Source organism: Chlorocebus sabaeus, chromosome 6 (assembly GCF_047675955.1).
Source record: "Chlorocebus sabaeus isolate Y175 chromosome 6, mChlSab1.0.hap1, whole genome shotgun sequence".
NCBI lineage: Eukaryota > Metazoa > Chordata > Mammalia > Primates > Cercopithecidae > Chlorocebus > Chlorocebus sabaeus.
Genome location: NC_132909.1, coordinates 47,025,378 through 47,052,390, shown reverse-complemented (window position 1 = coordinate 47,052,390; position 27,013 = coordinate 47,025,378). Strand labels below are relative to the sequence as shown.

The 27,013-nt window shown below is 44.9% G+C and overlaps 1 protein-coding gene and 1 pseudogene across 3 annotated transcripts; both read right to left on the bottom strand.

The window, feature by feature from the left end:
* Nucleotides 1–2,484: 2,484 nt before the first annotated feature.
* LOC103234386 (inositol polyphosphate multikinase pseudogene) lies at nt 2,485–3,862 on the bottom strand (annotated as a pseudogene).
* A 1,621-nt stretch (nt 3,863–5,483) lies between these two features.
* Nucleotides 5,484–26,781, bottom strand: CYP4F11 (cytochrome P450 family 4 subfamily F member 11). 3 transcript variants are annotated; one of them, XM_007995622.3, is made up of 13 exons: nt 26,702–26,781; nt 26,115–26,313; nt 23,402–23,546; nt 21,375–21,428; nt 21,157–21,284; nt 17,955–18,076; nt 16,924–17,194; nt 14,874–14,940; nt 14,547–14,676; nt 6,581–6,714; nt 6,422–6,486; nt 6,125–6,207; nt 5,484–5,717 (listed from the first exon to the last, which is right to left on the bottom strand). In XM_007995622.3, exons 2-13 carry the CDS (start codon nt 26,310–26,312, stop codon nt 5,540–5,542), a joined length of 1,575 nt encoding a protein of 524 aa, XP_007993813.1. In that variant the 5' UTR covers nt 26,313; nt 26,702–26,781; the 3' UTR covers nt 5,484–5,539. The 3 variants fall into 3 exon arrangements, with proteins under 3 accessions (XP_007993813.1, XP_072872933.1, XP_072872932.1); XM_073016832.1 differs by having other exon boundaries at nt 16,924–17,068; XM_073016831.1 differs by lacking the exon at nt 26,702–26,781 and having other exon boundaries at nt 26,115–26,408.
* Between the last annotated feature and the right edge of the window lie 232 nt (nt 26,782–27,013).

The window sequence follows — 27,013 nt, the reverse complement described above, 5'->3', positions numbered from 1 at the left end:
AATCCCTTCCATGAAAAACAACAGATAAAAGGGCTTCTTGCTTTGTTAAAAACAAATCACGATCTATTGTATCAAAAAGGTAAGACATTGATTTTACAAAATTATATTTCCAAATACAGATTAAAATGTCTTGAACAGTTAATTCAGATTTTATTGATCTAAAATGTGCAAAAAATATGATAATACTTAAGTTTATTAAATTCATTGTACACAGGCCAATATCATCCCATACAAAAAAAGCCTCAGTATCTTGTTAAGATTCAAAATACTGTTTAATTATCTGAGTTTAAGATTTACTGAACCACTATCCAAAGAACAACAAAAGTCCATATTGTAAAAGAAAAAAGTAAAACTAAAAATTTTCTGATTATTACTTATGATTTGAAATTCATTCCCATGAAAACATAAAACTATAGCCAATATCTATTTGAAAAGTGAAGAAAAATTGGAAGTCCCTATGATAAATACACCAATTATAAATAAAAATTAAAATCAAATTTTACTATTACAAAATGCACATGTTCTTTTAAGTTATTCAGGTTTAATAGATTTACTAAGGACAGAGTTCACACAGCATGTATTTGGTACTTCTGTTTAGTACCCAGAGGGGGTAATTTGCAAAGTACCCCCAGAGAAGGTTGAGAAGGTAAAATAAACATAAAATTGTGATACTTTTCTCCACACCACAACAAAGGTGCTTGGATTTAAAAATTCAATTTGCAACTCTAGAAGAAAAAGAGAAGAAACAATTTACAACCCCAAAATATTTTCCAGAAAAATGACAAAACTGGTAACTACCTAGAAATGTTATTAGTGAATCAAAGTGCAGGTAATGACAGCATTAACATCAAATGTATTTGAAGACTCAAAGTTTTAAATGTTGTCAATGACAAATAACTAGTTGATTTTTTAAGGTAGTAGGTGTGAAACAAAGATAATACAAATCTAATTTTTCCAGGAACCATAGCATTCCCCTGTCCCCATGAAATTAAATTATGATTTCACTGTTCAACATAATATAAAACTGTTTTCAGTAAGAGTGAAATAGAAGCATGAATTTAGATATGCACCAAAACCTATATGATGGACTAATTCACATGTAGTATTTTTTATAACAACCTAATTAGATATTGTCTTTCATTACTTGCTATAATTCTGAGAAACTGTTTTTAACAACATACATTTACACTACCACTTAACTAAATGGGGACATATAAATACATAAATTTTTAAAGAAAAAAATTCAAGTTATTTAGAGGACAAATAAAACTTCAATTATTTCCTTTTTCTATTATTATACTTTACATTCTAGGGTACATGTGCACAACATGCAGGTTTGTTACATGTTGAAGCTGCATTTAGATTAAAAGGTATATGGCTTATGATACTTTTCACAATGTAATGAATTTATATTCCAATTTTCTCATAAATGAAAGATTGTAAAGCAAAATATTTTGTTCCTTGAAAATAGTCTCTCTTTTCTCCTAACCCTGGTAAGAACAATTAGTGAGCCCTTGATTTCAAGACTGCTGTTGTCATCCATGTCAATTGTCTTTTTCATGAAGTATAATATTTTGAGAGAGAGAGAGAGAGAGAGAGATGTAAAAATTAAAGAGGAAACCTACTTTTGGAATGCAACAATTCTAAATCATTTCACTAAGAAGCACCTTTTGATATGCTGGTCTGAACTTTTAATATAGAACCTAAACAGTACTTATTTCGGAAGTAGAATTTTCTCCAGTTTTAATAACTTCATACATAGCAATACTAAGGACATCAACCCGTGCTTTCGAGATTTTGGTAGGTGTTCTAATAATGTAATATTTTAGATATGGCTCATTGTCAAGGTTGGGTGGACAGAGATTTCATGAACTGGCTACAGAAAGCTAACTAAACTCTTAATGACTGAATAATGGTTTGCATTTTGCTTGAGCCAAAAAAGATGTTTAAGCCATGTACCACCACATTCCCTGCTTAACATTCCTAAGTTTCTGTATTCTTCATAGTTTTCTAATGAACATAGTTTTCCTGAGTAAGATTATTAAAAAGTTAACCTTTCTTCCAAAAGTATAAAGATAAATAAAATACAATTTTTTTTACATAGCATTAAAGGCACAGAGATATTGACCCCTCCTCTTCATTATGATTGGCCCACCCCTTTAAAAAGACAGCAAGAGGCCGGGCGCGGTGGCTCACGCCTGTAGTCCCAGCACTTTGGGAGGCCGAGGCGGGCGAATCACAAAGTCAGGAGATCCAGACCATCCTGGCTAACATGGTGAAACCCCGTCTCTAAAAATACAAAAAATTTAGCCAGGCGTGGTGGCGGGCGCCTGTAGTCCCAACTACTCTGGAGGCGGAGGCAGTAGAATGGCGTGAACCCGGGAGGTGGAGCTTGCAGTGAGCCCAGATTGTGCCACTGCACTCCAGCCTGGGCGACAGAGCGAGGCTCCGTCTAAAAAAAAAAAAAAGACTGCAACAGATGATTCAATTGTATAAAATACTTCGAAGTACAGAAATTAAATGCTTTAGTCCATAAACATATCCCTCATCTACTGTGTTGCTAGGGAACATATGTGAGCAAAATCTATCATGCACACTTCAGCAATCTCTTGGCAACCAGTGGGAAGGTGGTAGAAAACTTTTTCCAGTTAGAAAAGTACATTTCCATTTAAATGTTCTTGTGACTTGCTTTTCCACCCATTGTCTTGCTCCAGATTTTCAACTTTCAATAAAGTCTGACTGGGATGCTTTTTCGTATACATTTTCCTGTGACGAGCATACATCTCGAACAAGCTTTTGCCTACTGAAGCCTCTATTTTTCCATTCGCTGTGGAACTGAACACATGAAAGTTACTGGAGTACTCTAGTACTTCTGTGTCTGACAGTCGTCCTTTGGACAAAAACTTTTCTGCCACATTTCTGTCGTTCAGTTTTGTGGTGGTTGCCTGAGACGAACCTTCACAAACAAAGTAATGAACTTGTGTAAAAGTTAAGTTGCTTTTGGTTTTCAAACCGCTGCGGAGTTTTCTCAATCTTCTGAATACTGGCAGCAATAGCATCTTTTCTTAAGCAGTACCCATTATGGAAAAATCTGGAGACTCCTTTATAGTTTCTTTTGTTAAGCTTCTTCCATAGTGTTGGTTTGTTCTTTCCATAGTATTCTTTTGTTAAGCTTCTCATAGCTATCAGAATGAACACGATAAACCCTCATGCCGAGCACCAAGAACCCTATCTCTTCCATTATTTTCCATTAATAAGTAACGGGTACTTACTGACCTGTTGCTGAATCTTCTTAGATAAAGCAAAAGGATCATAGCTTTTTGGCCCTATCTTTACATCCATTGTACAGGGCTTATTAAATTTACGGGTCACGTCTTCCATTTTTAGGTATAAATCGTTTGGTGCAGTGGGAGGTGGCCAGATGCCATAATATTTTGGCAAAGATTTTCGTAGCTCTAGAAGAACACCATCGGTACAGTTAGCGGAACAAACAATATCATAGAATTCCAGCTCTCTTGGCCTCTTGGAGGTGGTTGTAACTGTTTCAAAACTGTGCCATCTGGATGTTGCAGTATACCCACTTTGCCCTTCCCGTACATGTGCCAGGCCACCTGATCCGAGAGGGCCACGCAGCCGTTGAGGAAGCAGAGTCTGCCGCCCGCCAGCTGCGGGGTACCCTCATGGGTGGCCTCGATCGCCGGTGGGGTCCGCATTTCTGGGGTGCTCGGCGCCTCGACGCGGATGGGGGATGGTGGCTCTGCTGCCATAAGGGAGAACAGAAGCGGTAGGGGCAGCGAGAGCAGGAAAAAGAATAGGGCAAGGGAAGGGGCGCCGGAGAACCGGGGATCACTCAGGCTTGGGCGCGAGGAGGCCCGGGGGTTCCCGCGTCTGGTGCCCGCTAAGGCCCGGGGACAGGGCCCATGACGCTCGGGGGCGCGGGCGCTCCTCTGCCCAACTCTCGGTGGAGCGCGGCTCCCGGTCCCCGCCCCTCTGCCGCCTCTGCCGCCTCAGCCGCAGGCCCCGGCGTTGCCCAGTAGACAGAAGCGGCGCTCCGCGCTCTCTGGGGCCCTCCAGGAAGTTTTTTTTTATGGATATCAGCAATCTAATTCTAAAATTTATATGGAGAGACAAGAGACTCAGAATAACCAACACAATATTGAAGGAGCAGAACATAGTTCGAGGACTGACAATATCCAACTTCAAGATTTACTATGAAGCTACATTAACCCAGGTGTTGTGGTATTGGTCAAAGAAAAGACAAATAGGTCAATGGAACAGAATATTAAAAGCCCCAAAAATAGATCCACATAAATATAGGCAACTTATCTTTGATAAAGGTGTAAAGGCAATACGATGGCCCCAGATTAAAAAATATAATGTATTTAGAGATCAGAATCAAGGCCAGAGTAACTGACTGTAGCAAGGGAAGGAGATCAGCTAGAGAAGAGGTTAGAGAAGTCAACAGGAGTTAGTGATGCCATATCCCTTAGGCTATGAAAAGAGATCAATATTTGTAGCAGGATTTTATTTTGAGACACTGGCTGAGGTTTCTCTCATTCTCCTACCACCTCATACAGTCAGGTGCCTTCACCACCCTCAGGAAAAAATATATATATACCTCTTATATGCATAGCCCTCTAGGGAGAAGAGATTGTTCAAAGAGCACAGATATTAGAATTTTTGCCTTTGAGTTCCAAAATACAGCCTTTAAAGTCATGGTAGAAATAACGATCTTGAAAGACAACATTCTTTAACAGCCAGACTTTCTGAGAGCGGAAATAATAATGGCTCCATATATTTAGCATTCATTGTGTGCCAGGCACAGTTCTGAGTCCCTTCTATTGAGAGCTCAGGAAAACCCTGATATAGGCAATGCTGTTGTCTCCATTACATGGTTGAGGGAACCGAGGCACAGAGAGGAATTAACTTGTTCAAGTCACACAGCAGAGCCAGGACTTGAGCCCAAGCAGCCTGGCTCCGGATCCTATGCCTCTGAAGGTTTGGGAAGAGAGTCACAGAGGGAACCAACTGGGAGAGGGAGAAACAGAGGTGGGATGTTGGTGGGAAAAGGAACTAAAAAGTTCTGAGAGCCTGCCAGAGTGGAAGCTGCACCCCTTTCCCTTTGTTCTGAGCTGGGGACTCCAGTCTTGAGGGGACATTCCCAGGACAGATGAAGTGATCTGCCTCTATGGTTGCTTCTCGCTGAATCAGAGTCTCAGTCTTGCTCCTTAAATCCATTCTTAATCCTCTTCCCTCTCCTGCTCAAACACCTCCCAGGGCTCCCTACTGCCCACAGGATAAAGTTTTTACTTGGGCTCTGGGAAAACCCACTAAGGGCCTAGGTGCCCTGTGCTCAGTCAGAGAGGCAGTCGGGGTTTTGAGTTCAGAGACATCACCCTGCCTCCACCCACTCACTCCTCTTTCTTAGATCCCGCCAGTCCCCAAGAGCCCCTTGCTGATTATCAATGAGGCTAAAGCAGAAGTGTCAGCATAGTTTTATTCCTGGGAATCTACAAAGGTGGGTGGGTGGGTAGGACAGTCACTGTGAGTTCACACCCAGGGGCTCCACCCGCAGCCAAAGTCCACCCTCTGTACGCAATACCAGCTCCGGCTTCCTGCAGGGCTCAAGATGGGTCGGCAGGATGCGGAAGCGCAGCAGCGTGAGTGCCAGGACCACCTTCATCTCAGCCATGGCGAACGCCTGCCCAATGCAGTTTCTGGGGGCAAAAGTGAGGGAATCTGACTGTGCCCATGACCCCCATCCCGGCCCCATCATGCTTAGAACCTGGCCTGGGACCCCGAATCGCACCCAGATCGGCTTGAGGGGCAGAAAGAGGGGCTAAGTGTCCACAGGACTCCCATGTGTGCTTGCATATCCCCCAAACCTGGCCCAGGTTCCTACCTCCACTTCGGATCAGCAGATGAAGGAAGGGACTCTGAGCACACTGCAGACCCCTCTAGGACCTACCCAACCCCATTCTGTGAACTGTTGCCCATTAACTCCTGAGGAAGGGAGGGAAGGAGAGCTGGAACTGGGACCATCTGTAACTTCCCCCTTTTGTGACCCCTGCACCCATCTCCACCTCATCAGGCCATCTCTGCCTCAGACTCAGGCCATCCTTACCTGGGCCCTGCCGAGAAGGGAATAAAAGCCAGAGGTGACCTCTCCTTGATGTTCTCTTGGTAGAAGCGGAAGGGGTCATAGACCTGCAGATGAGACCAAGAAGGCTTGCTGGTTGGGATCTCCCAGCTGGGTGGGATCTCCCAGTTTTCTCCAAGACCACCAGCCTTGGAGAGACATTTTGGCAGATATGTCTCCATTGAGAGGAAGTCACGTTGGATTTGCCTGGTCAAAACCCTGTCACCTCCTCTAGGAAACTTGGAACGGATCCCTAAAAGGGTGGGGTGAGGGAGGCAGTACCTCAGGGTCTGGCCACACAGTTGGGTTGTGATGGATCCCAAAAATACTGATGATGCAGGTAATGCCTGTGTGAGAGAAGAGGGCAGTCAGGACAAGGCCCCCCTGCCTGAAGGCCTCTCTTCCTACCCAGGAGGCTCCTCTCCATGAGGCTGTGAGCACCTTTGGGGATGATCCGGCCATCCGGAAGCACAATGTCTTGGGTGCAGCATCGGGAGACGGCAGGAACTGGGGGATGCAGCCGCAGGCTCTCCTTAATGCACATGGTCAGGAAGGGCAGCTGGGCCAAGTCATCCCTAAGAAAAAACCCCAGCCCCAATCCTTATCAAGTGAGCAAAGACACAATTCTCCAGCTTCTCTGTTTCCAAGCGAGACTTTTTATCCCTATCACAAAATAAATTCCACACGAATGAAATACTGGATAATTTAAAAAGCAGAGCAAAATTAGAAAAGCAGAGAATTAGAAAAGTACCGGAAAAAAATGGTGCCGATTTCTTAAAGATTATTCTGAGGAAAACACAACACCCTGAAGCCAGCTATAAAAAAAAAAGTTTGGGCTGGGCGCGGTGGCTCATGCCTGTGATCCCAGCACTTTGGGAGGCCGAGGTGGGTGAATCATGAGGTCAGGAGATCAAGACCATCCTGGCTAACATGGTGAAATCCCGTCTCTACTAAAAATACCAAAAATTAGCCGGGCGTGGTGGCCGGCGCCTGTAGTTCCAGCTACTCGGGAGGCTGAGGCAGGAGAATGGTGTGAACCCGGGAGGCGGAGCTTGCAGTGAGCTGAGATCCAGCCACTGCACTCCAGCCTGGGCAACAGAGCGAGACTCCATCTCAAAAAAAAAAAAAAGTTAACATATTTGCATAAAAGTAAATATCCTTTAAGGCAAGAAAGCAAACACAAAATGCAAGTGAATAAGAAACAAAATACCCAGATCCAGTGTTTTGCTCTTATTCATCATTGTACTAGAGATAGTAGCAAATGCAATTAGACAAGGGGAAAAAAAAAGAGAGGAATGCAATTTGAAATGTGGCAGTAAATGTATCATTTTGGCAGATGGTGATTTTATACTTAGAAAAACAGAACACTTCACTGGAAAACATTTACAAACATTTAAGATCCAGTAAGAGAGCTGAATTCTTTGCTCAATCTTTCTTCTTTTTCTGTGGCTGTTTAAAATTTTAATACATTGTACACTTAAGTGGTTCAAAATTTGAAAACTATAAATCATCATCTACCCCTATGGCCCAATGTCACCTGCTTCTTCTCCTCACAGGTTGCCTAAGTTATTATTATTTTTATGTATCTTTCTAGAGCTAATTTTTGGCATCCTAAAAATATGGGTACATCATATACTATACACATATTCCATATCTTTTCTCATTTTACAGTATGTCAGTTTTCTTGTCTAACTCCTGGGACTTGTATCAAAATAGGGTTATCTCTACTCTGAAGCTATAAAATACTTTTCCAATGGTTTCTTCTAGAGCTTTTAACAGCCTTTAAAAAAACTATATACTTGAGTAATCTGAACATTGTCTTATTATAAGACATGGCAACCAGATTGAGTTGATTTTTTTCAGGAAACTTCCCAGTTGTCCTAAGAGCTTTTACCTAATGATCTATATTTTTTTCTCCTGATACAAAATATCATATTTATCATGTACTATGTTCATTGGGAACTAAATTTAAATGTACAAATTATTAGTTTTCCCATGTAGAAATAACAAGTAGCTGGAAAAATATAAAAGATAAGCTATTAATAATAATATAAAATATCTGAATAAAATTTAACAAGAGACATAAAGTCTCTGTATTTCAAATGAATTTATACATTTCCCTCAATCTGAATAAAAGTTACACTTCACGATAGCAACAAAATATGTAAAGATTGATCTAGCAAAACTTGCATATGATATCTAAGCAAGTATTTTAATATCTATTAAAAGCTTAAATATTATTTGAATACATTAATAACCATTTTACTATGACAAATCATGTGTCAATATTATGATGTTACCTGAAGTTACTTGATATGATATATCAAGTCAAACGAGAGAATATATTCAGTGCAAATGATAATCTAATTTTTAGGAACTTGATGAACTTACTCTAAACTTTTTTGGGAAGAAAAAATCATGAACAGCTAAGTCAATCTGAAAATAAAATATTAGAGAAGAGAAAGTTGGCTTAGGCAAAGAATGCGTGACTAAGACCTCAAAAGCAAATGCCACTAAAACAAAAATAAAGAAATCAGTCCTAATTAAACTAAAAAGCTTCTGCACAACAAAAGAAACAATCAGCAAAGTAAACAGACAGCCCACATAGTGGAAGAAAATATTTGCAAATTATGCATCTGACAAGGGACTAGTATCAACAATCTACAAGGAACTCAAACAAATCAGCAAGCAAAAAACCAAATAACCCCATCAAAAAGTAGGCAAAGACATGAATAGGCATTTCTCAAAAGAAAATGTACAGTGAACAAACATATTTAAAAATGCTCATCACTAATCATCAGGGAAATACAAATTAATACCACAATGAGATATCCCCTACTTCTGCAAGAATAACCATAATTAAAAAGTCAAAAAACAATAGATGTTGGTGTGGATGTGGTGAAAAGGGAACACTTTTACATTGCTGGTGCAAATGTAAATTAGTACGACCTCTGTGGAAAGCAGTAAGGAGATTCCTTAGAGAACTAAATGTAGATCTACCATTCCATCCAACACTCTCACTACTAGGTATCTACCCAAAGGAAAAGAAGGCATTATATGAAAAAGACGCATATGCGTGTATGCTTATAGTAGCACCATTCACAATTGCAAGGATATGGAGCCAATTTAAGTGCCCACTGACAAACGAGTGGATGAAGAAAATGTGGCATATATACACCATCACTCAACCATAAAAAGGAATGTAACCATGTCTTTTGCAACAACTTGAATGGAACTGGAGACCATTATTCTAAGTGAAATAACTCAGGAATGAAAAAACAAATATCATACAGTCTCACTTACAAATAGAAGCTATGCTATGAGGATGCAAAAAGATACAGAATGACATGATGGACTTTGGGGACTCAGGGAGGGAGGTTGGGAGGGAGGCAAGGGATAAAAGGTTCCATATTGGGTACACTGTACACTGCTTAGGAGACAGGTGCACTAGAATCTCAGAGCTCACCACTAAAGAACTCATCCATGTAACCAAAAACCACCTGTACACCCCCCCCAAATTATTGAAATAAAAACAGAAGAGAAAGTCATTCTACCAGATATTAAGACCTATTACTGAGGTACAGTAATAAATGTATCATGGCAAAGCTGCAAGAACAGGAAAACAGACCAAAGAACAGAATAGGGAGCTCAGAGACAGATATGTGAATCAGTGAAACTTCACATCTGGTAAAGGAAGCCCCACAAAACCCTGGGAAATGGCTGGATAGTACAGTTACAAAAGAAAATGTGGACAAAATTGGCTTCATATAAACTACCCAAAACTGTCCCCAAGAAGTCAAAAGGCAAAAAATGACAGAAAAAAAGGATTAATACATATTCTCATAAGTAAATACGAGAAAATAACCCAAAAGAAAACAGCAAACAATGTAAGATGATTTCTTCCATAAAAAGAAAAAAAAATGGCAAAAGATGTCCTATCCCACTCTTATTTAAGGAAATGTTCACTAAAAGAAGAAATAGGCAGACTGACAAAAATTTAGTGTGGTGAGTCCTCAAAGATCTAGGGGCAGAAATACCATTTGACCCAGAAATCCCATTACTGGGTATATATCCAAAGAAATATAAATCATTCTGTTATAAAGATACATGCATGCATATGTTCACTGCAGCACTATTCAGAATAGTGAAGACATGAATCAACCCAAATGCCCATCAATGATCATTGAGATAAAGAAAATGCAGTTCATATACACCATGGAATACTAGGCAACTGTAAAAATGAACGAGATCACGTCCTTTGCAGGAACATGGATGGAGCTGGAAGCCATTATTCTCAGCAAACTAATGTAGGAACAGAAAACCAAACACCACATGTCCTCACTTATAAGTGGGAGCTGAACAAGGAAAATGCATGGCCAGATGGTGGAAAACACCACACACTGGGGCCTGTCAGGGGGAGGGGTTGGGGAAGGGAGAGCATCAGGAAGAAAAGCTAAAGGATGCTGGGCTTAATACCAAGGTGATGGGTTGATAGGTGCAGCAAATCACCATGGCACACATTTACCTATGCAACCAACCTGTGTAGCCAGAAACTTAAAAATTGAAAAAAAATTAATAATAATGTAATACTCTTGGTGAAGTTATGGGAAAGCTGGTGCCATCATACTCAGATAGTAGGAATGGATTTTTTATCATTATTAAAATTGTAGAATGAAATGGTCTTTGATTCTGCAATTGCACTTTTGGGAATTTGTCCTGCAGAGATATTCACACAAATAAGCAATGGTCACTGTACACACATGCTAACTGTAACAGGTTTAATTTAGCAAAAGTCTGAAACAAGCTAAATATACATTGGTGGGAAGATGTTTAGATAAACATCCACACAGCAGAACACTAATACCATAGAATACAATGCAACTACAAAAAAGGAGGAAATAGGTCACTAGCTGTGTCACACAATGCAAGCTGGAAGGTAAACCAGTACAGAGATTCTGGAAAGCAAATTGGCCATATCTACAATAATTGGAAAGAGTCACACAAGCACTTTCTTTTTTTTTTTTTTTTTTTTTTTTTTGAGACGGAGTCTCGCTCTGTCGCCCAGGCTGGAGTGCAGTGGCCGGATCTCAGCTCACTGCAAGCTCCGCCTCCCAGGTTCACGCCATTCTCCCGAGTAGCTGGGACTACAGGTGCCCGCCACCTCGCCCGGCTAGTTTTTCGTATTTTTCAGTAGAGACGGGGTTTCACCGTGTTAGCCAGGATGGTCTCGATCTCCTGACCTCGCGATCCACCCGTCTCGGCCTCCCAAAGTGCTGGGATTACAGGCTTGAGCCACCGCGCCCGGCCCACACAAGCACTTTCAACAAAGATGTGAAACAAATAAAATATGGAATGTTATGCCATACTAAAAAAAACAGCTGTAAGACACACTGTTGAGAGGCAAAAACAAGCCACAAAATGCATATATGTAAATAGTAAAGGGCAAAATTCATAGTGTATATATATGGAAATATATATTTCTATGTATATAGAAATATATACATTTTATTGACTCCTAATTATTAAATTAAATAAATATATTAATAAATTTAATATATATTAAAATATATCAATATGTATATATTTAATTGACTCCTATTTATATCAATAAAATACATAGCATATATATGGAAATAGATGATAGAGATAGATCAATGGATGGATGGATAGATAGACAGGAAGGATGAATAGATAGGATAAATGGATGGATGAATGGATGGATGGATGGATGGATGGATGGATGGATGGATGGATGGACATATGGACAGATGTATAGATAGATAGATAGATAGATAGATAGATAGATAGATAGATAGATAAGCAGACAGTTAGATGACAAATTGATGTCTCAAGAGACCCCTTTAGGGAAAGGGAGGATATTAGGTGGGGTGGCATGAACGTCAAGGATAAACCCTGTCTTATCCGTAATGTCTCATTGAGTCTAAGAAGAATCTGTTCTCATCATTGTTTTTGTAAGTCAACGTTCATTTTCCATGTATAAATGCAAAATAGAATGGTATTCAGCCTTTAAAAAGAAAAGAATCCTTTCGTTGGTGACAACATGGATGATTCTGGAGGACATTATGCTAAGTGAAATAAGTCAGGCACAAGAAGACAAATAGTAAATGATCTCAATTATATGTGAGAGCTAAAATAGGTAACATAGAAATCATAGAAACAGAGAAGAAAATGGTGGTTGCCAGAGGAGAGAGGAAGAAAGAACAGGAAGATGTTGGTCAAAGGGTACAAGTTTCCATTAGACAGGACGAATAAGTTTTCAGATCTATTATATGCATGATGACTACAGTTAATAATAATACAATATGCTTTTCAAAATGGCCAAAAGAGAAAATTTCAAATGTTCTCACTGCTAAAATAATAAGTGTATGAGGTAATGGATATGACCATTAGGTTGATTTAATCATTCTGCATTGTGTACATCATAACATCACAATGTGCCCCATAAATATATATATTCAAAATTTGTCAATTAAAAATAAAGACAAATGAGAAACAAACTCATTTTCCAAAACTCATATTTTGAGAAAAACAGAAGATCTTAAAGATACATAGTGTGCAGACCTGTGTCTATTTTATGTACTCCTACACATAGAGAAAAAGAGAATGTGTGTGATCATATACAGTGGGCATCAGAATAGCCATTTTCCAGAAGGACACACAGAAAACCATTGATGATGGAAACTGCCAGGGTGAGGCTTAAGAAGGTAGTTCATTTTTCATCAAAATTTTTGGACACCTTTTTTTAACAATGTGTAATTTTGTTTGAAATCTTGGTTTTGGACTGCTGTGCTGAGTAAAGGCTTGGAGGTGAGGACGCTACCTTCAAAAGACTTGTCCTGCTCAATGTCTCCTCTCCATCCCCAGCTCCTCGCCTGGCTCAGACCTCAGAATGTCCTCCCTGGGACTTCATTCTACAACTGGTCCTCTCCAGTATGCCCTCTACACTAGCCCTAAAAAGATTGTTCTACTACCTGTCCCTTCCCATGGACCTTGAGTTAAAATTGAAGTTCTTCACATTTTTCCCATGTATTCCACACCCAGGCTCTGCTCCCATCTCCAGGTTCATCATCTCATCATGACTCAGTTTCTCCCTCTCTATCCATCTTTTTCTTTCTGTCTTCCCTCTCTCTTTCTTTCTCTCTCGCTTTCCTTCTGTCTCCATTCTCTCTTTATGACCTTCTCCGTCCCCCTGCACACAAGCCACTTCTCTTTTTCCCTCTTTTCTTTCTCTTCTTTCCCTTCTCTCTCTCTCTTTCTCTTGGTCTCTCTCTCGGTCTCTCTCTCTCTCTCTCTCTCTCTCTCTCTCTTTCTCTCTTTCTCTCTCTCCTGCTCTCCTTCCCTCCCCCTCTCTTCCCTCGACCTTTGACCAGGCTCTCTTCTTGACCTAGGGCACTACTGCTTCCCTCCCTCTCTCCTCCCTCGACCTTGGCCCAGGCTGTCTTCTTGACCTAGAGCACTATTGCCTCCCTCCCTCTCTCCTCCCTCGACCTTGGCCCAGGCTGTCTTCTTTACCTAGGGCACTGCTGCATCCAAATATCGACTGATCATTATTAAGGGTCTCAACCAAGACACTTCACTTTTATTTTCATGTCTTCATATTTTTTAGAGAAAGATTCTCACTATATGGTCCAGGCTCATCTTGAAGTACTGACCTCAAGTGATCCTCCCACCTCAGCCTCCTGAGTGGCTGGGATTACAGGTTCAGCCACTGTGCCTGGTTGAGACACTTTCTGTACCGCCAGTCATGCTTCTCTTGCTCTCAACCTCATCCCTGCCCATCTGTGCTGGGAGTTTCCTGTCCTGGGACTGTTCCCCCACCAGGCTGGGAGCACCTGGAAAACAGATCACAGGGCTGGATCCTTTCAAGGTCTCCAGAGTACTGAAAGGTGCTAGAAACAAAACTGGGAATGGGAATGCAGTGTGGGACTGTTTGCTGAATGAAGACTGGATGGATGAACGATGCAGGTGTTCTGGACAGGAATGAATTACTTCTACCCTCAGGTCTCCCTTAGAAATCCCTGGACTGCACAACAGGATTGAAATAGGGTATGGAAGAGCAAACATTCAGAAAGTGAAGATGTTTGAAAAAAATATGATAATTCAGTGAAAAGAGGAAGTGGCAGAGAAATTCATCTGCTGAACACATGCTAAGTGGCATCATCTGCCTTTACATACTGTCACCAATTCTCCCAGCAGCCCGGGTCCCAAAAGCCTGCAAACCATCCCCTGCTGGCCGGGCTGGGTATTAAGCCCTGCCTCTGAGATTTGCGCTGATTCCCACTAAGAGATAATGGAAGAATTGACAAAAAGCAACTTCCTCTCCGCACCCACCTGAGGAGCAGAACCAATGAGAAAAGATCAAGAATAGGCCAGCACCTGCACTCACCATTCAATCTCAACAGGTTCACGGTCCTTCAGAAGCTCTCGCGCTTCTTGCCGGCAGCGTTCCTGGTATTCTGGGTGCTGTGCAAGGTGGTATAGGACCCAGGAGAGACCACTGGCTGTGGTGTCATGGCCTGAGGGGCAGCCAAGCAAAACCGGATTTCTGGGCTGCTTCAGCACCAGAGGGTGGACAGCACCCATACACTGAGGCTCTTGGGAGAATGTAGGGAGCGGGAGGATGGGCAGAATGGAGTGATCCAGGGTCCACCCACCACGTCCCTGGGATGGAGAGGCCCCTGTCCCCACTGTAGTCCCACACTGAGACCCTCACCCTCAAACATGAAGGTGTCAGCTTCTGCTCTTATGTCCTCATCAGACAACTCCTTCCCATCTTCATCCTGGAAAGAAGGCAAGACAATACCCCTGCCCCAAATCACGCCAGCTCTGGGGGCTCTTGAGTCAAACCTTAGACAATTTCTGAAGATCCATCCTCCTTCCAGAAACCCAAGCCCATCATGCACCCCTAGATGTCTCTTGGTCACCACCATCAGAGCCCACCAATCACGGGCTTTCCCGCTGCCTTCTTTGCCTCCTATTTGGCCCTGCTGGGAAGAGTCAATGACCTATGAATATTATCTTGTCTCTGAATAATGAGGACTTTTGGAGTGAAGTATTACTGGCAACCTGGGTTACAGCATATTTCAATGGCAATTTGGCTTGGAGGTTAGAAATTAAGTACTGTCCAGATGCAGTGGCTCACACCTGTAATCCCAACACTTTGGAAGGCCAAGGTAGGTGGATCACCTGAGGTCAGTAGTTCGTGACCAGCCTGACCAACATGGAGAAACCCTGTCTCTACCATTTAAAAAAAAAAAAAAAAAAAAAAAAAAAAAAAAAAAAAAAAAGCTTGGCGTGATGGTGCATGCCTGTAATCCCTGCTACTTGGGAGGCTGAGGCAGGAGAATCGCTTGAACCCAGGAGGCAGAGGTTGCAGTGAGCAGAGATCGCACCTTTGCACTCCAGCTTGGGCAACAAGAGCAAAACGCCATCTCAAAAAAAGAAAGAAAGGAAGAAAGACAAAAAAGAAGAAAGAAAGAAAGAAAGAAAGAAAGAAAGAAAGAAAGAAAGAAAGAAAGAAAGAAAGAAAGAAAGAAAGAAAGAAAGAAAGAAAGAAAGAAAGAAAGAAAGAAAGAAAGAAAGAAAGAAAGAAAGAAAGAAGAAGAAGGAAGGAAGGAAGGAAGGAAGGAAGGAAGGAAGGAAGGAAGGAAGGAAGGAAGGAAGGAAGGAAGGAAGGAAGGAAGGAAGGGCCGGGCGCGGTGGCTCAAGCCTGTAATCCCAGCACTTTGGGAGGCCGAGACGGGCGGATCACGAGGTCAGGAGATCGAGACCATCCTGGCTAACACGGTGAAACCCCGTCTCTACTAAAAAGTACAAAAAACTAGCCGGGCGAGGTGGCGGGCGCCTGTAGTCCCAGCTGCTCCGGAGGCTGAGGCAGGAGAATGGCGTAAACCCGGGAGGCGGAGCTTGCAGTGAGCTGAGATCCGGCCACTGCACTCCAGCCTGGGTGACAGAGCCAGACTCCATCTCAAAAAAAAAAAAGAGAAAGAAAGAAAGAAAAGAAAGGAATTAAGTATTGCTGTATAGATATTTGCTCACATTCTAGAGTGATAAACTCAGAGAATCCTTCCTATCTTTCCAGAAGTCATCTGGGTTATAAACCTATAAACCTACAGGGATGGCAATCTCACTGGAAAGTAGTAGTTTTTATTCCAGAACAAAGAAAACACCCTCTCTTCTCTTCTCTCTCTCTCTCTCTCTCTCTCTCTCTCTCTCTCTCTCTCTCTCTGCCATTCTCACACTCACCCTGGAAGGAAGAAGGGGCAGATGTGCTAGATATCCTATATAAGTTCCAAGATGTATAATGTATAATGTGGGGCCCCCTCTCTGCAGTGCATTCTGGTGTATTTACAGGTAAAAACATTGTGCTACCCTAGGAGGAATATGGGAATGGAGAGCCAGCTCTACAATCCTACTCTGGTGGCTGCTATTGGCTGTGAATGATTAAAACAGGCTGCTGTGATCCAGGGGTTTGGTGCATCTGTCATCATAGATATAGACATAGACATATAGATATGCATTAAAATGTGTCAGACTGACTTACTAACATGTAAGTAAAATCTCGGGCTCCTCACTGTTTCAAACTTAGCAGTCCCCTGCCAGCTGAATTCCACAGAGTCATCTCTCAAACCTATCTCTGACCTGTCTTTTTCAAGCATGTTCCATGGCTCCCACTGCCCTCTGGATCAAGTCTAAGTTCTTTCATTTGACATTGGCATAAATCTCCACTCTGTGACTTGAATTCACATCCCAGAGAAGCCCACCTTGCTCAGCAGAAGCACATCAATGAAGTCCAAAGTCTTGGACTTTGCCTTGTTCTTGAGGAAATCATCAATACCCTGAGTGGGGAGGGTTCGGCGCCGCTTCTGGATGACGGCATCTGTGAAGTCATGCACCAGGTGGCAGGCCCTGCGGAAGCGCCACCCATCAGGAGTGAGATGATACAGGAAGTCCGGGTACAAGAGAATATGCTGGTTTCTTTTTTCTATAAGTGCACTGAGCTCCAAGATGGCGGCAATATATTCACTGGGCTTCCTGCATGAGGGAGGTAACAACTTAACATATGCAAAGTCCCAGGAGCACCTCTCACCAGCTGCTAGAAGTTACTGCCCATCAGGAATTTGAGTATCCAGAAACAGCCAGGAGACTTGACTCTCCAAACTCCCTTCTCTCCAGGCATCCCATCTCTGAGAGCTGCCTCCATGCACCTAGGTACCCAGAGCATAGCTTGGACACTATGCTTCTCTCCTGTCTCTGCCACCCAGTATCCAGCCTAGACTCTTTTCCTTCCAAAAACTGTTCACAAAACTCACAAGACCTCACTGTCTTCCAGCTCTTTCTGGCCCAGCCCCCACCATCACCGACTTGCATCCAATGTCAGCTCCATGTCGTGTCTACATGACAGGCAGACCTCCACAAAGCTCATCTGTGACTGCACCTGTCATCGGTCCAACCCCCTTGAAAAGATTCCTGGGAACCTCCTGATAAAGTTCATGCCATTTTTCCTGATTTTCAGTGTCCTGGTATCTAGCCCTTGTCTACTTCCACAAACTCATCTCTACTGTCTGCTGCACACGCTTGCCTCATCCTAGTCTTCTTGCCTATACTCAAATATTTCTACCTACTTGAAAGGACCGTACTTTCTCTCTTCCCTTCCCCATCCTTCAAAGCCCAGCTATGATACACAGAAAGTGCCTTCAGAAAGACACTTCTGGTTACCCCAGTCAGTCATCCTTTTCCAACCTACTCCCTTGGGTTCATGGCCCAAGTTCTCAGGCCATAGGAAAGGACTCACTCCTGACAATTGCTTTCAAAGCTGAAGACGCATTTCTGCAGACTGTCCAAGGTCATGAGGCTGAGGTGCTCAAACATATCCAGTCTGGCGCTGCCCTCTGAGGCCAGGCACTGCCACTTGTCCTAGCCAGAGAAAAAACAGAGTTGAAGCTGGGAACTGCCTCCTGTGAGCACCTTCCCAGACCCAAACACCAAGATGGAGCCCCTGCAATCATCCTTCTGGTCCTCTGCCCCAGGCACCCATCCCTAGGAAGGACCAGCCTTGGATAGGACCAGAAACTATTACTACTAGGAGATAAAGACTCATGGTTGGAAGTCGAGAGACCTGGGTTCAAGTCCCAGCTCAGCCTCCTATGGTCTGTGTGCTCTTGATCAACCTCCTGCACTCCTGTAGGTCCCATCTATGAAATCTTCGGTAAGAGTTAGGACAACATGCTTTGGGGCCAGATAAACCAGGATAGAATCACTACCTCAGCACTCCTAGCTCACTTACTATCTGGTTGAACTTTGGCAAGCTCCCTAATCTCTCTGGACCTCAGTTTCATAGTCCGCAATAGGGCAAAACCAACCAAAACCTCACAGGGTTATTAAAATTAAATTACAAAATTTATATCATGGAGTTGGCAAATGATACTGTTTCTAGGATATGGTGAGTGCTCGGTAAATGTTGGTTTTACTCATCTCCATTGCTATAAATTCATTTCAAAAATATCCCTGTTGTGGTAGGGGAATATTACACACTGGGGTCTGTCAGGGGGTTGGGGACAAAGGGAGGCAGAGCATAAAGACAAATACCTAGTGCATGTGGGGCTTAAAACCTGGATTACGGTTTGGTGGGTGCATGTATACCTATGGCACATATATACCTATGTAACAAACCTGCACATTCTGCACATGTATCCCAGAACTTAAAGCAAATGTGTGTGTGTATATATATGTGTGTGTGTGTGTGTGTGTGTGTGTATCTCCTGTTGTTCTTGCTTGGGCCATTTCTCAGGCTTGTGTTTGCAGAGAACAACATTGAGAGATAAGGCAATGACTGCTCCTGGACCAATATCAGGCTTGCTTCTGCTTGCTAAAAAAGCAGATTCCCGGCCAGGCATGGTGGTTCACGCCTGAAATTCCAGCACTTTAGGAGGATGAGGTGGGTGGATCACGAGGTCAGGAGATCGAGACCATCCTGACTAACATGGTGAAACCCCGTCTGTACTAAAAACACAAAAAGTTAGCTGGACACGGTGGCAGGTGTCTGGAGTTCCAACTACTCAGGAGGTTGAGGCAGGGGAACGGTGTGAACCGGGGAGGCAGAGCTTGCAGTAAGCAGAGGTCATGCCACTGCACTCCAGCCTGGGCAAGAGAGTCCATCTCAAAAAAAAAAAAAAGCAGATTCCCTAAGTCTAGTGCTCGTTTCCTCCCATGCAATGCACTGAGCAGGCAACTATTGAAACCTCTCTGTGGCACCCCGTGGGATTTGGGTGGTTTGGACTATGTTTATTTATGCCATGAGTAATAAATAGTCATTGGTCTCTGACCCAGGACTCTCGTATCTCCTGGCAGAATCGCTGAAGTATGAACAAAGCTAGCTTATCAGCTTGCAAGTAAGAAAACTATCCTAAGCACTTCGCAAAATCCCAACTGCCAATTCTTCACTTCTCCCTGTATTCATACACTTTGCACTATGATTTTCCAGCAACTTCTATTAAGAAATGGAGTCTTCATCAGAGAAATGCAAATCAAAACCACAATGAGATACCATCTCACACCAGTAAGAATGGCGATCATTAAAAAGTCAGGAAATAACAGGTGCTGGAGAGGATGTGGAGAAATAGGAACACTTTTACACTGTTGGTGGGATTGTAAACTAGTTCAACCATTATGGAAAACAGTATGGCGATTCCTCAAGGATCTAGAACTAGAAATACCATATGACCCAACCATCCCATTACTGGGTATATACCCAAAGGATTATAAATCATACTGCTATAAAGACACATGCACACTTATGTTCACTGCGGCACTATTCACAATAGCAAAGACTTGGAATCAACCCAAATGTCCATCAGTGACAGACTGGATTAAGAAAATGTGGTACATATACCCCATGGAATACTATGCAGCCATAAAAAAGGATGCGTTTGTGTCCTTTGTAGGGACATGGATGCAGCTGGAAACCATCATTCTCAGTAAACTATTGCAAGAACAGAAAACCAAACACTGCATGTTTTCACTCATAGGTGGGAACTGAACAATGAGATCACTTGGACTCGGGAAGGGGAACATCACACACCGGGGCCTATTATGGGGAGTGGGGAGCGGGGAGGGATTGCACTGGGAGTTATACCTGATGTAAATGACGAGTTGATGGGTGCTGACGAGTTGATGGGTGCAGCACACCAACATGGCACAAGTATACATATGTAACAAACCTGCACATTGTGCACATGTACCCTAGAACTTAAAGTATAATAATAAAAAAGAAAAAAGAAAAAAAAAGAAATGGAGCCTCTTTTATGCCCCTTTGAGTCTGTGCTGACCTAAACCTGGTCGAATTTTGAAACATTGCAGAGAGAATGTCCAGAGACATTGCAGTCTCCTTGTAGTCTCTCAGAACCCAGTCCATGCCATGTGAACAGCAGGGTGCATACTGGAGGCAGAGATATACAAGGAGAAAAGTCCAGGTGTCACAGCTGAGGCCATCCTAGATCAACCTGAAGTTGGTGAAGCCCCAAACAAACATGTGAATAAACTGAGCCGGGATCAGCAGAACTGCTCACCTGACCCATGGCTGCACATGTACCCAGAGTGATCCCATCCACATATAGAAGAACCAGTCACCTGTCTCACACATTTGTTAGGTATCATAAACCCTTATTGCTCTGAACCAGTGAGTTTTGAGGCAGTTTGTACTCAGCAATTGCTACTATGCAATCTTCATCTTTACTCTCTTGAGTTTGAAGGGTTTCTGTGAGAGAAACATAGAATCTCACACCTTCTGAGAGCTACTATGTGCCGGGGACATGAATCTACTACATCATGTTACCACCGTTTAAGTAGAGATTAATATTCCCATTTTACAGATAGGGAAACCAAGGCTCAGAGAGGAAGAGCATTGGCCCCAAAGCACAACTAAAATTGCAGACCAGATATGCCTGTGGTTCTTCCACCCCGAGGCTCCACTGGAACCCATAGTTCAAGGGACTCACATGCATGATGTTCACACTCTTGTTGAAAATCTTCATATAAGGCTTCAGGATGTTGAAATGGAAGGCAGGAGTCAGCATGCGACGGTGGCGGCTCCACTTGTCACCACCACTCAGCAGGAGCCCATCCCCTAGCAGGGCAATCAAGAACAGTGGTCAAGGGTAGCACCCTCCCTTATCCCTAAATGACATTCCCAACCCCACTCACCTCAATTACTCACCCAGCCAGGGCCTCAGGAAGCCATAGAAAAACATATCCTTGGGTGCCACAGTAGCTGACATCATTAAGGACCATCAGGGGCCGTGAAGAGGGGTAAGAGAAAGACTTTGAGTATGGAGAAATGCTCCCAGCCAGGGGTGTGCACTTCCACTTTTCCCACCCAGCATAGCAGGAAAAAGGCCAAGGGTAGAGGAAGAAGGGAGGATGGTGGAGGAAGGAGAGACCAAACCAGGCTGCAGCAGCATAGCAATAACACAGCATGCTCCAGCACACAATGACATATCTCCTACATGGTTCAACATGTTCTGCAACACCTGAGCATAGCTCAACACTCTACAGAATGCCTTTACAGGGATCTAGGACACCCCGTATGTCCCCAGCACTCTCTGCTATCTTCTGACATGGATCTGGGACCTGGGATATTGCCCTGACCTGTGTTAACATTTCCTGACATGGCCAAAACACGTATGACAAACCTTAAATCACACAACATGCTCTCCCATGAGCCTGAGATGGTGTAACATGACCTCTGTGTACTCCAATGACGCATTCAGATAACTTTTAAATATGATGCCATTAATGTCCTAAACATGGCCCAGGTGTAACCTAGCCTATCCTTCAGGCGTAATTCAAATCTACCCTAAGACCTAACTCTACTAAGACTCAAATAATACCTCACACAGTTCTCAAAGAGACCCTGGGTCCTACACCTTGGACAAGCACCAAACATGGCCAAGACATGTGAAACAGGATAAAAAAGACAACCTCACACTACATCTCAGACAAGAACCAAAAAGACTCTGACATGCCCCAAATGTCCTCAGCCACAGCTGAGCCCCACATATGATGACTTCTCTACGTGATCCCAGGTGGAAGCATATACCAGATACAATAAAATACAATGTAGAAAACATACGCTATCTGTGGGACCCTTGAGAGAAAGGTGGGCTTTCTGATTGGAACTGGGCTTCTGACATTCATCGCTGACACCATATGAAAAGGCAAAATGACACAGAGAATGGTAAAATCAAGAGAAGGAGACTGATTCCCAGTGATGTGGATTAATTGACACCTGGATCCAACTATGCCTGAAGACCACTCTCCCCAGACTTACAGTACATTGATTCTCTTTATTTGCTTAGACCACATGGGCTTGAGTTTCCATCACTCGCAACTCAAAGAGACTTCAGCAGTCAGTGAGAGCTGAGGACCTGCCCAGAGTCACTCACCATCTTGAGGTTACAGCCATAGTTTCTGTGGGATGCTGCCCCTGCCCCTGCTTGGCTTGGCCTGTTCAAGGATAGGATGAGCAGAGGGAAAGAAAGGGCCCCAGACTGGAGTGGGATCTTTTACTGGAGATTCCTGGGGCCTGGAGCAGGAGAGTCATGAATAGGGTGGATGAGTGATAGGATTAGGTAGAAGGAATAAACTCACCAGAGGTGAACATCACATAAATAGCAGCCCAGATTCTCCGCCAGCCACAAATCCCCCTAGTGCTGTAGACTTAGGGACAGACAAGGTTGATGCCAGGCCTGGCAGGGGGACCTGGATACTAATGATGTCCACTGCATCACCCTTCCCCTTGCTTTAACATCTTTTTACTCATTTTTCCAGCAACCCCTCCTCCAGGAAGCCTTCCAACCTGCCCCCAGGAAAGATCTTGTTCTCCCAGTTGTCACACCCATCTCCTTCTTGCCAATTCCTGACTCCACGAAGTTTGAGATGTCTCTGTCCAGATCCATTTCCTCAAGCATGGGGCTTCCTCGAGGATAGGGCCCTAAATTGAGGCTTCTTGGGGCCACAGTGGTGCCCAGAACACAAAAGCAGAGACAGATGGCAGTGGAGGGAGGAGGTGCTGAGATGGGGGTTGGTGAATACATGAAGGAAAGAGGAACATGGCTGAGAGAGAAGCAGGAGGAGGGCACTGGGTTCCGCAGGGGCCACATAGAAGCCTGGGGAGGGGAGAGGCTAGGAGGCCTTTGATGTTTCCCAGCTCCCCCCGCCCCAACACAAGCTCTGCTTGGGTACCTGAGGCACTGGTGATAGGCCGGATGGTGTCAGGGTGGCATAAAGTGAGGAAGGGAAAGGTAGGACCCATCCAAAACTTAAAGCCCTGGGGATAGGTGGCCACCAACTGGATGAACTTCTTCACGCCCTCTTCCGTGGGAGTGACCTGAAAGCAAGGCAGACGCCATCAGCCCTTGTGACGGTTAATTCTAGGTGTCCTGAATTAACCACGAATTCCATGTGACTGAGCCAAGAGATGCCCAGATAAAATATGCTGATAAAACATTATTTCTGAATGTGTCCATCGGTGTATTTCCAGAAGAGATTCGCATTTGAATAGGTAAACTGAGGAAGGATGATCCGCCTCCCCAAAGGGGGTGGGTTTCATCCAACCCTTTGATGGTGCGGATAGAACAAAGAGGCAGAGGAAAGGGTGGACGTGAGCTCTCTTCTGGGGCTGGCTCATCCATCCCCTCTTGTCTTTGGACATGAGAACTCCAGGTTCTCAGGTCTTTTGGGACTCCGACTGAATTTACACCACCAGTGTCCCTGGATTCTAGCTTGCAGATGCTATATCATGGGACTTCTTGCCCTCCATCATCACATTTTCCAATTCCCATAATAAACTCTCTCTCTCTCTCTCTCTCTCTCTCTCTCTTTCTCTCTCACTCACTCACTCTCTTTCTGTCTCATACATGCATAAGATGTAAGAGGGAAGATATCCTGTCAATTCAGTTTCTAAAGAGAACCCTGAGTAATGCAACTGCCCACCAGGAGCCACAGCAAGTTCCCCCCGCAGCCTCCAGATGTGGTGCGGCCTCTGCCCTGAGCAGGGTGTCTGGATTCTGAACGGCTGCAGAGAATCTCTGCTGACCCCTGCTCCTTCTCTCTTGGGGCTGTCCCCAAGATCCAAAGATAATGGCCGGGCATGGTGGCTCACGCCTGTAATCCCAGCCCTTTGGGAGGCCATGGTGGATGGATCACCTGAGGTCAGGAGTTCGAGACCAGCCTAGCCAACATGGTGAAACCCCGTCTCTACTAAAAATACAAAAATTAGCAGACCGTGGTGGTGGGCACCTGTCATCGTAGCTACTCAGGAGGCTGAGGCAGGAGAATCACTTGAACCTGGGAGGCGGAGGTTGCAGGCAGCTGAGGTTGCAGGGAGCTGAGATCGCACCACTGCACTCTAGCCTCGGCAACAGGGTGAGACTCTGCCTCAAAAAATAACTAAATAAATAGAAATAAAGATCCAAGGGTAAATACCAAGGCAGAGGGAGAAGGCAAGCTGTCTGCTCAAGAGGATGTGTTTTCTCATCTTAGAAATGATTTCAACCTGGGGACAGCCACATGGAAAAGTCCCCATGAAAGGAGGTTTGTAGACAGCAGTGTGGCCTCAGGACGTGTCCCTGTGGCTGGTTCCCACATCCCTCTCACATCCCAGCTGGTCTGCGTGGGCTGCTGTTGCTTCCACACTGGGGACCTTCCATTCTCAGCAGCCCCCAGGGGCACAGGAGTGACTCTAACTGTCCACAGTCAGCCCCTCCCGCAGTCCAGGCTCTGTGCTAGTGCGTCCTGTGCACCCTCCACTGCACCCGTGGACACGCCCATCAATCATGCCATTTACAAGTGAGCAGACCAAGGCTATGTCCCTCAAATGGGAGAGCAGGTCTAAGTCAGAGGCCAAGGTCTGGGGAGTCAAGGGCAGCTTCTGAAAAGAGAAGGGAGTGACCAGCTTTTATTCAGGCAGGCAACAAGGCTGACTGGGACATGTTAGTGAGGAAGAGCAAGATAGGAGGAAGCTGCCTCCAGAAAAGAGGCAGCGGGAGACTGCCCACACTTCTCTTCTGGCCCCACTGCATAGGGAAAGGGGCTCAGAGCTAATTCCTGTGGGAAAGCAGCAGCCCAGAGAGGGGCAGACACAAGCAAATGGGCCAGGCAGGGAGCAGCCCCTGGACAGTGGGCTCGGGAGGCCTCAAGTCCAGCAGTACAGAAGGTGCAAATGCCAGGAGATCTTTGCTCTGCGCACCCACACCACGCCCACAGGAGCCCCTGAGAGGCGCAGTAACACAGGGAAGACAGGCAGGAAAAGATCCAAGCAGGCTGGAGTGGGAGGAAAGGGAGGAGAGAAAAGACTTGGGATGGTGCAGCAGAGGAATGAGCGAGTGAGGAGAGGAGTGATGAGTGAGTGAGCAGAGGAATGAGTGAGTGAGCAGAGGAATGAGTGAGTGAGCAGAGGAATGAGCGAGTGAGGAGAGGAATGAGCGAGTGAGGAGAGGAGTGAGCGAGTGAGGAGAGGAGTGAGCGAGTGAGGAGAGGAGTGAGCGAGTGAGCAGAGGAGTGAGCCAGCGAGCAGAGGAGTGAGCGAGCGAAGAGAGGAGTGAGCGAGTGAGGAGAGGAGTGAGCGAGTGAGGAGAGGAGTGAGCGAGTGAGGAGAGGAGTGAGCGAGTGAGGAGAGGAGTGAGTGAGTGAGGAGGAGTGAGTGAGTGAGGAGAGGAGTGAGTGAGTGAGCAGAGGAGTGAGCGAGTGAGGAGAGGAGTGAGCGAGTGAGGAGAGGAGTGAGTGAGTGAGGAGAGGAGTGAGCGAGTGAGGAGAGGAATGAGCGAGCTGCCTCCCTCTCTTCTCTGTGTTCCCACACCCCAGCCACCCTCAAAACCCAGCTCCCTGAGCCTCATTCCTGCCCCTCAAGAACTCCATCCGTTCTGAGATCCCAGACCCATCCTGCTACCAAACTCACCAGGCCCTGGTGTCCCCAAAACCAGCTCTGTTTCGGGGGTTGCGGAAAACACTGGAGGTGGCGGCAGTTGTCATAGAAGGCGTAGGTCCAGGCCAGGACACGGGCCAGGAGCCAGGAGCCCCCGACCAGCAGCAGGAGCAGCCACGGGGACGCTGCCACCGGCCCGAGGCCCAGCCAGGACAGGCTCAGCTGCAGCATCCTTCAGGGCAGATGGGATGGAGGGTGAGACACTGAGGCCCAGGGAAGGGCCCAGGAAGCTCCAGGGACAGTGGAGAGGGGTAAGGAAGGGCAGTGCTGGAGGCAGATCAGGGAAGGCTCTGACACGGGTAAACAAGAGCTGAGATCTAAAGTCCAGAAACACCCAATGAAAACCAGCAACCAAGTGGCCTCCAGTTACGCAGAAAGGGAAAGAGAGAGAGAGGTTGAGCAGAATCCAGAAAGACCCAGCCTGAATCACTGGGAGGCTGCCAGGGGTCCGGATACCAGGAAATCACCAGTTTCCCAGGTCAGTAGCCTGGACCCACCCCAGCCTTGGGTAGTACCTCTCCCCATCCCAGACCAGGACCCTACCACCCCCAGCCTGGCACCTTCTGTCAGGAGCAGCTAGTCCCACACACCCTCCTCTCCCCTTCTGCGATTTAGGGAAGGCTGTGGGAGGCTGGGTTAGGCTGGGCTGGGCTGGGGGAGCCAATCCCTACAGCCTGGGGGGGTGTGTCTTCCTTCCTGGGAGCCAATCCCTACAGCCTGGGGGGTGTGTCTTCCATTCCTGGGCTGCCAACCGAAACCTGGCATCGGGCCAGCTGGGTGCAGAGGATCCCTCTGAGGGTGACACAACATAGACTCTGGATCCTCAGGTCTCCGCATCTCATACTTGAGTGGGAGGGGATCTTAAGGAACAG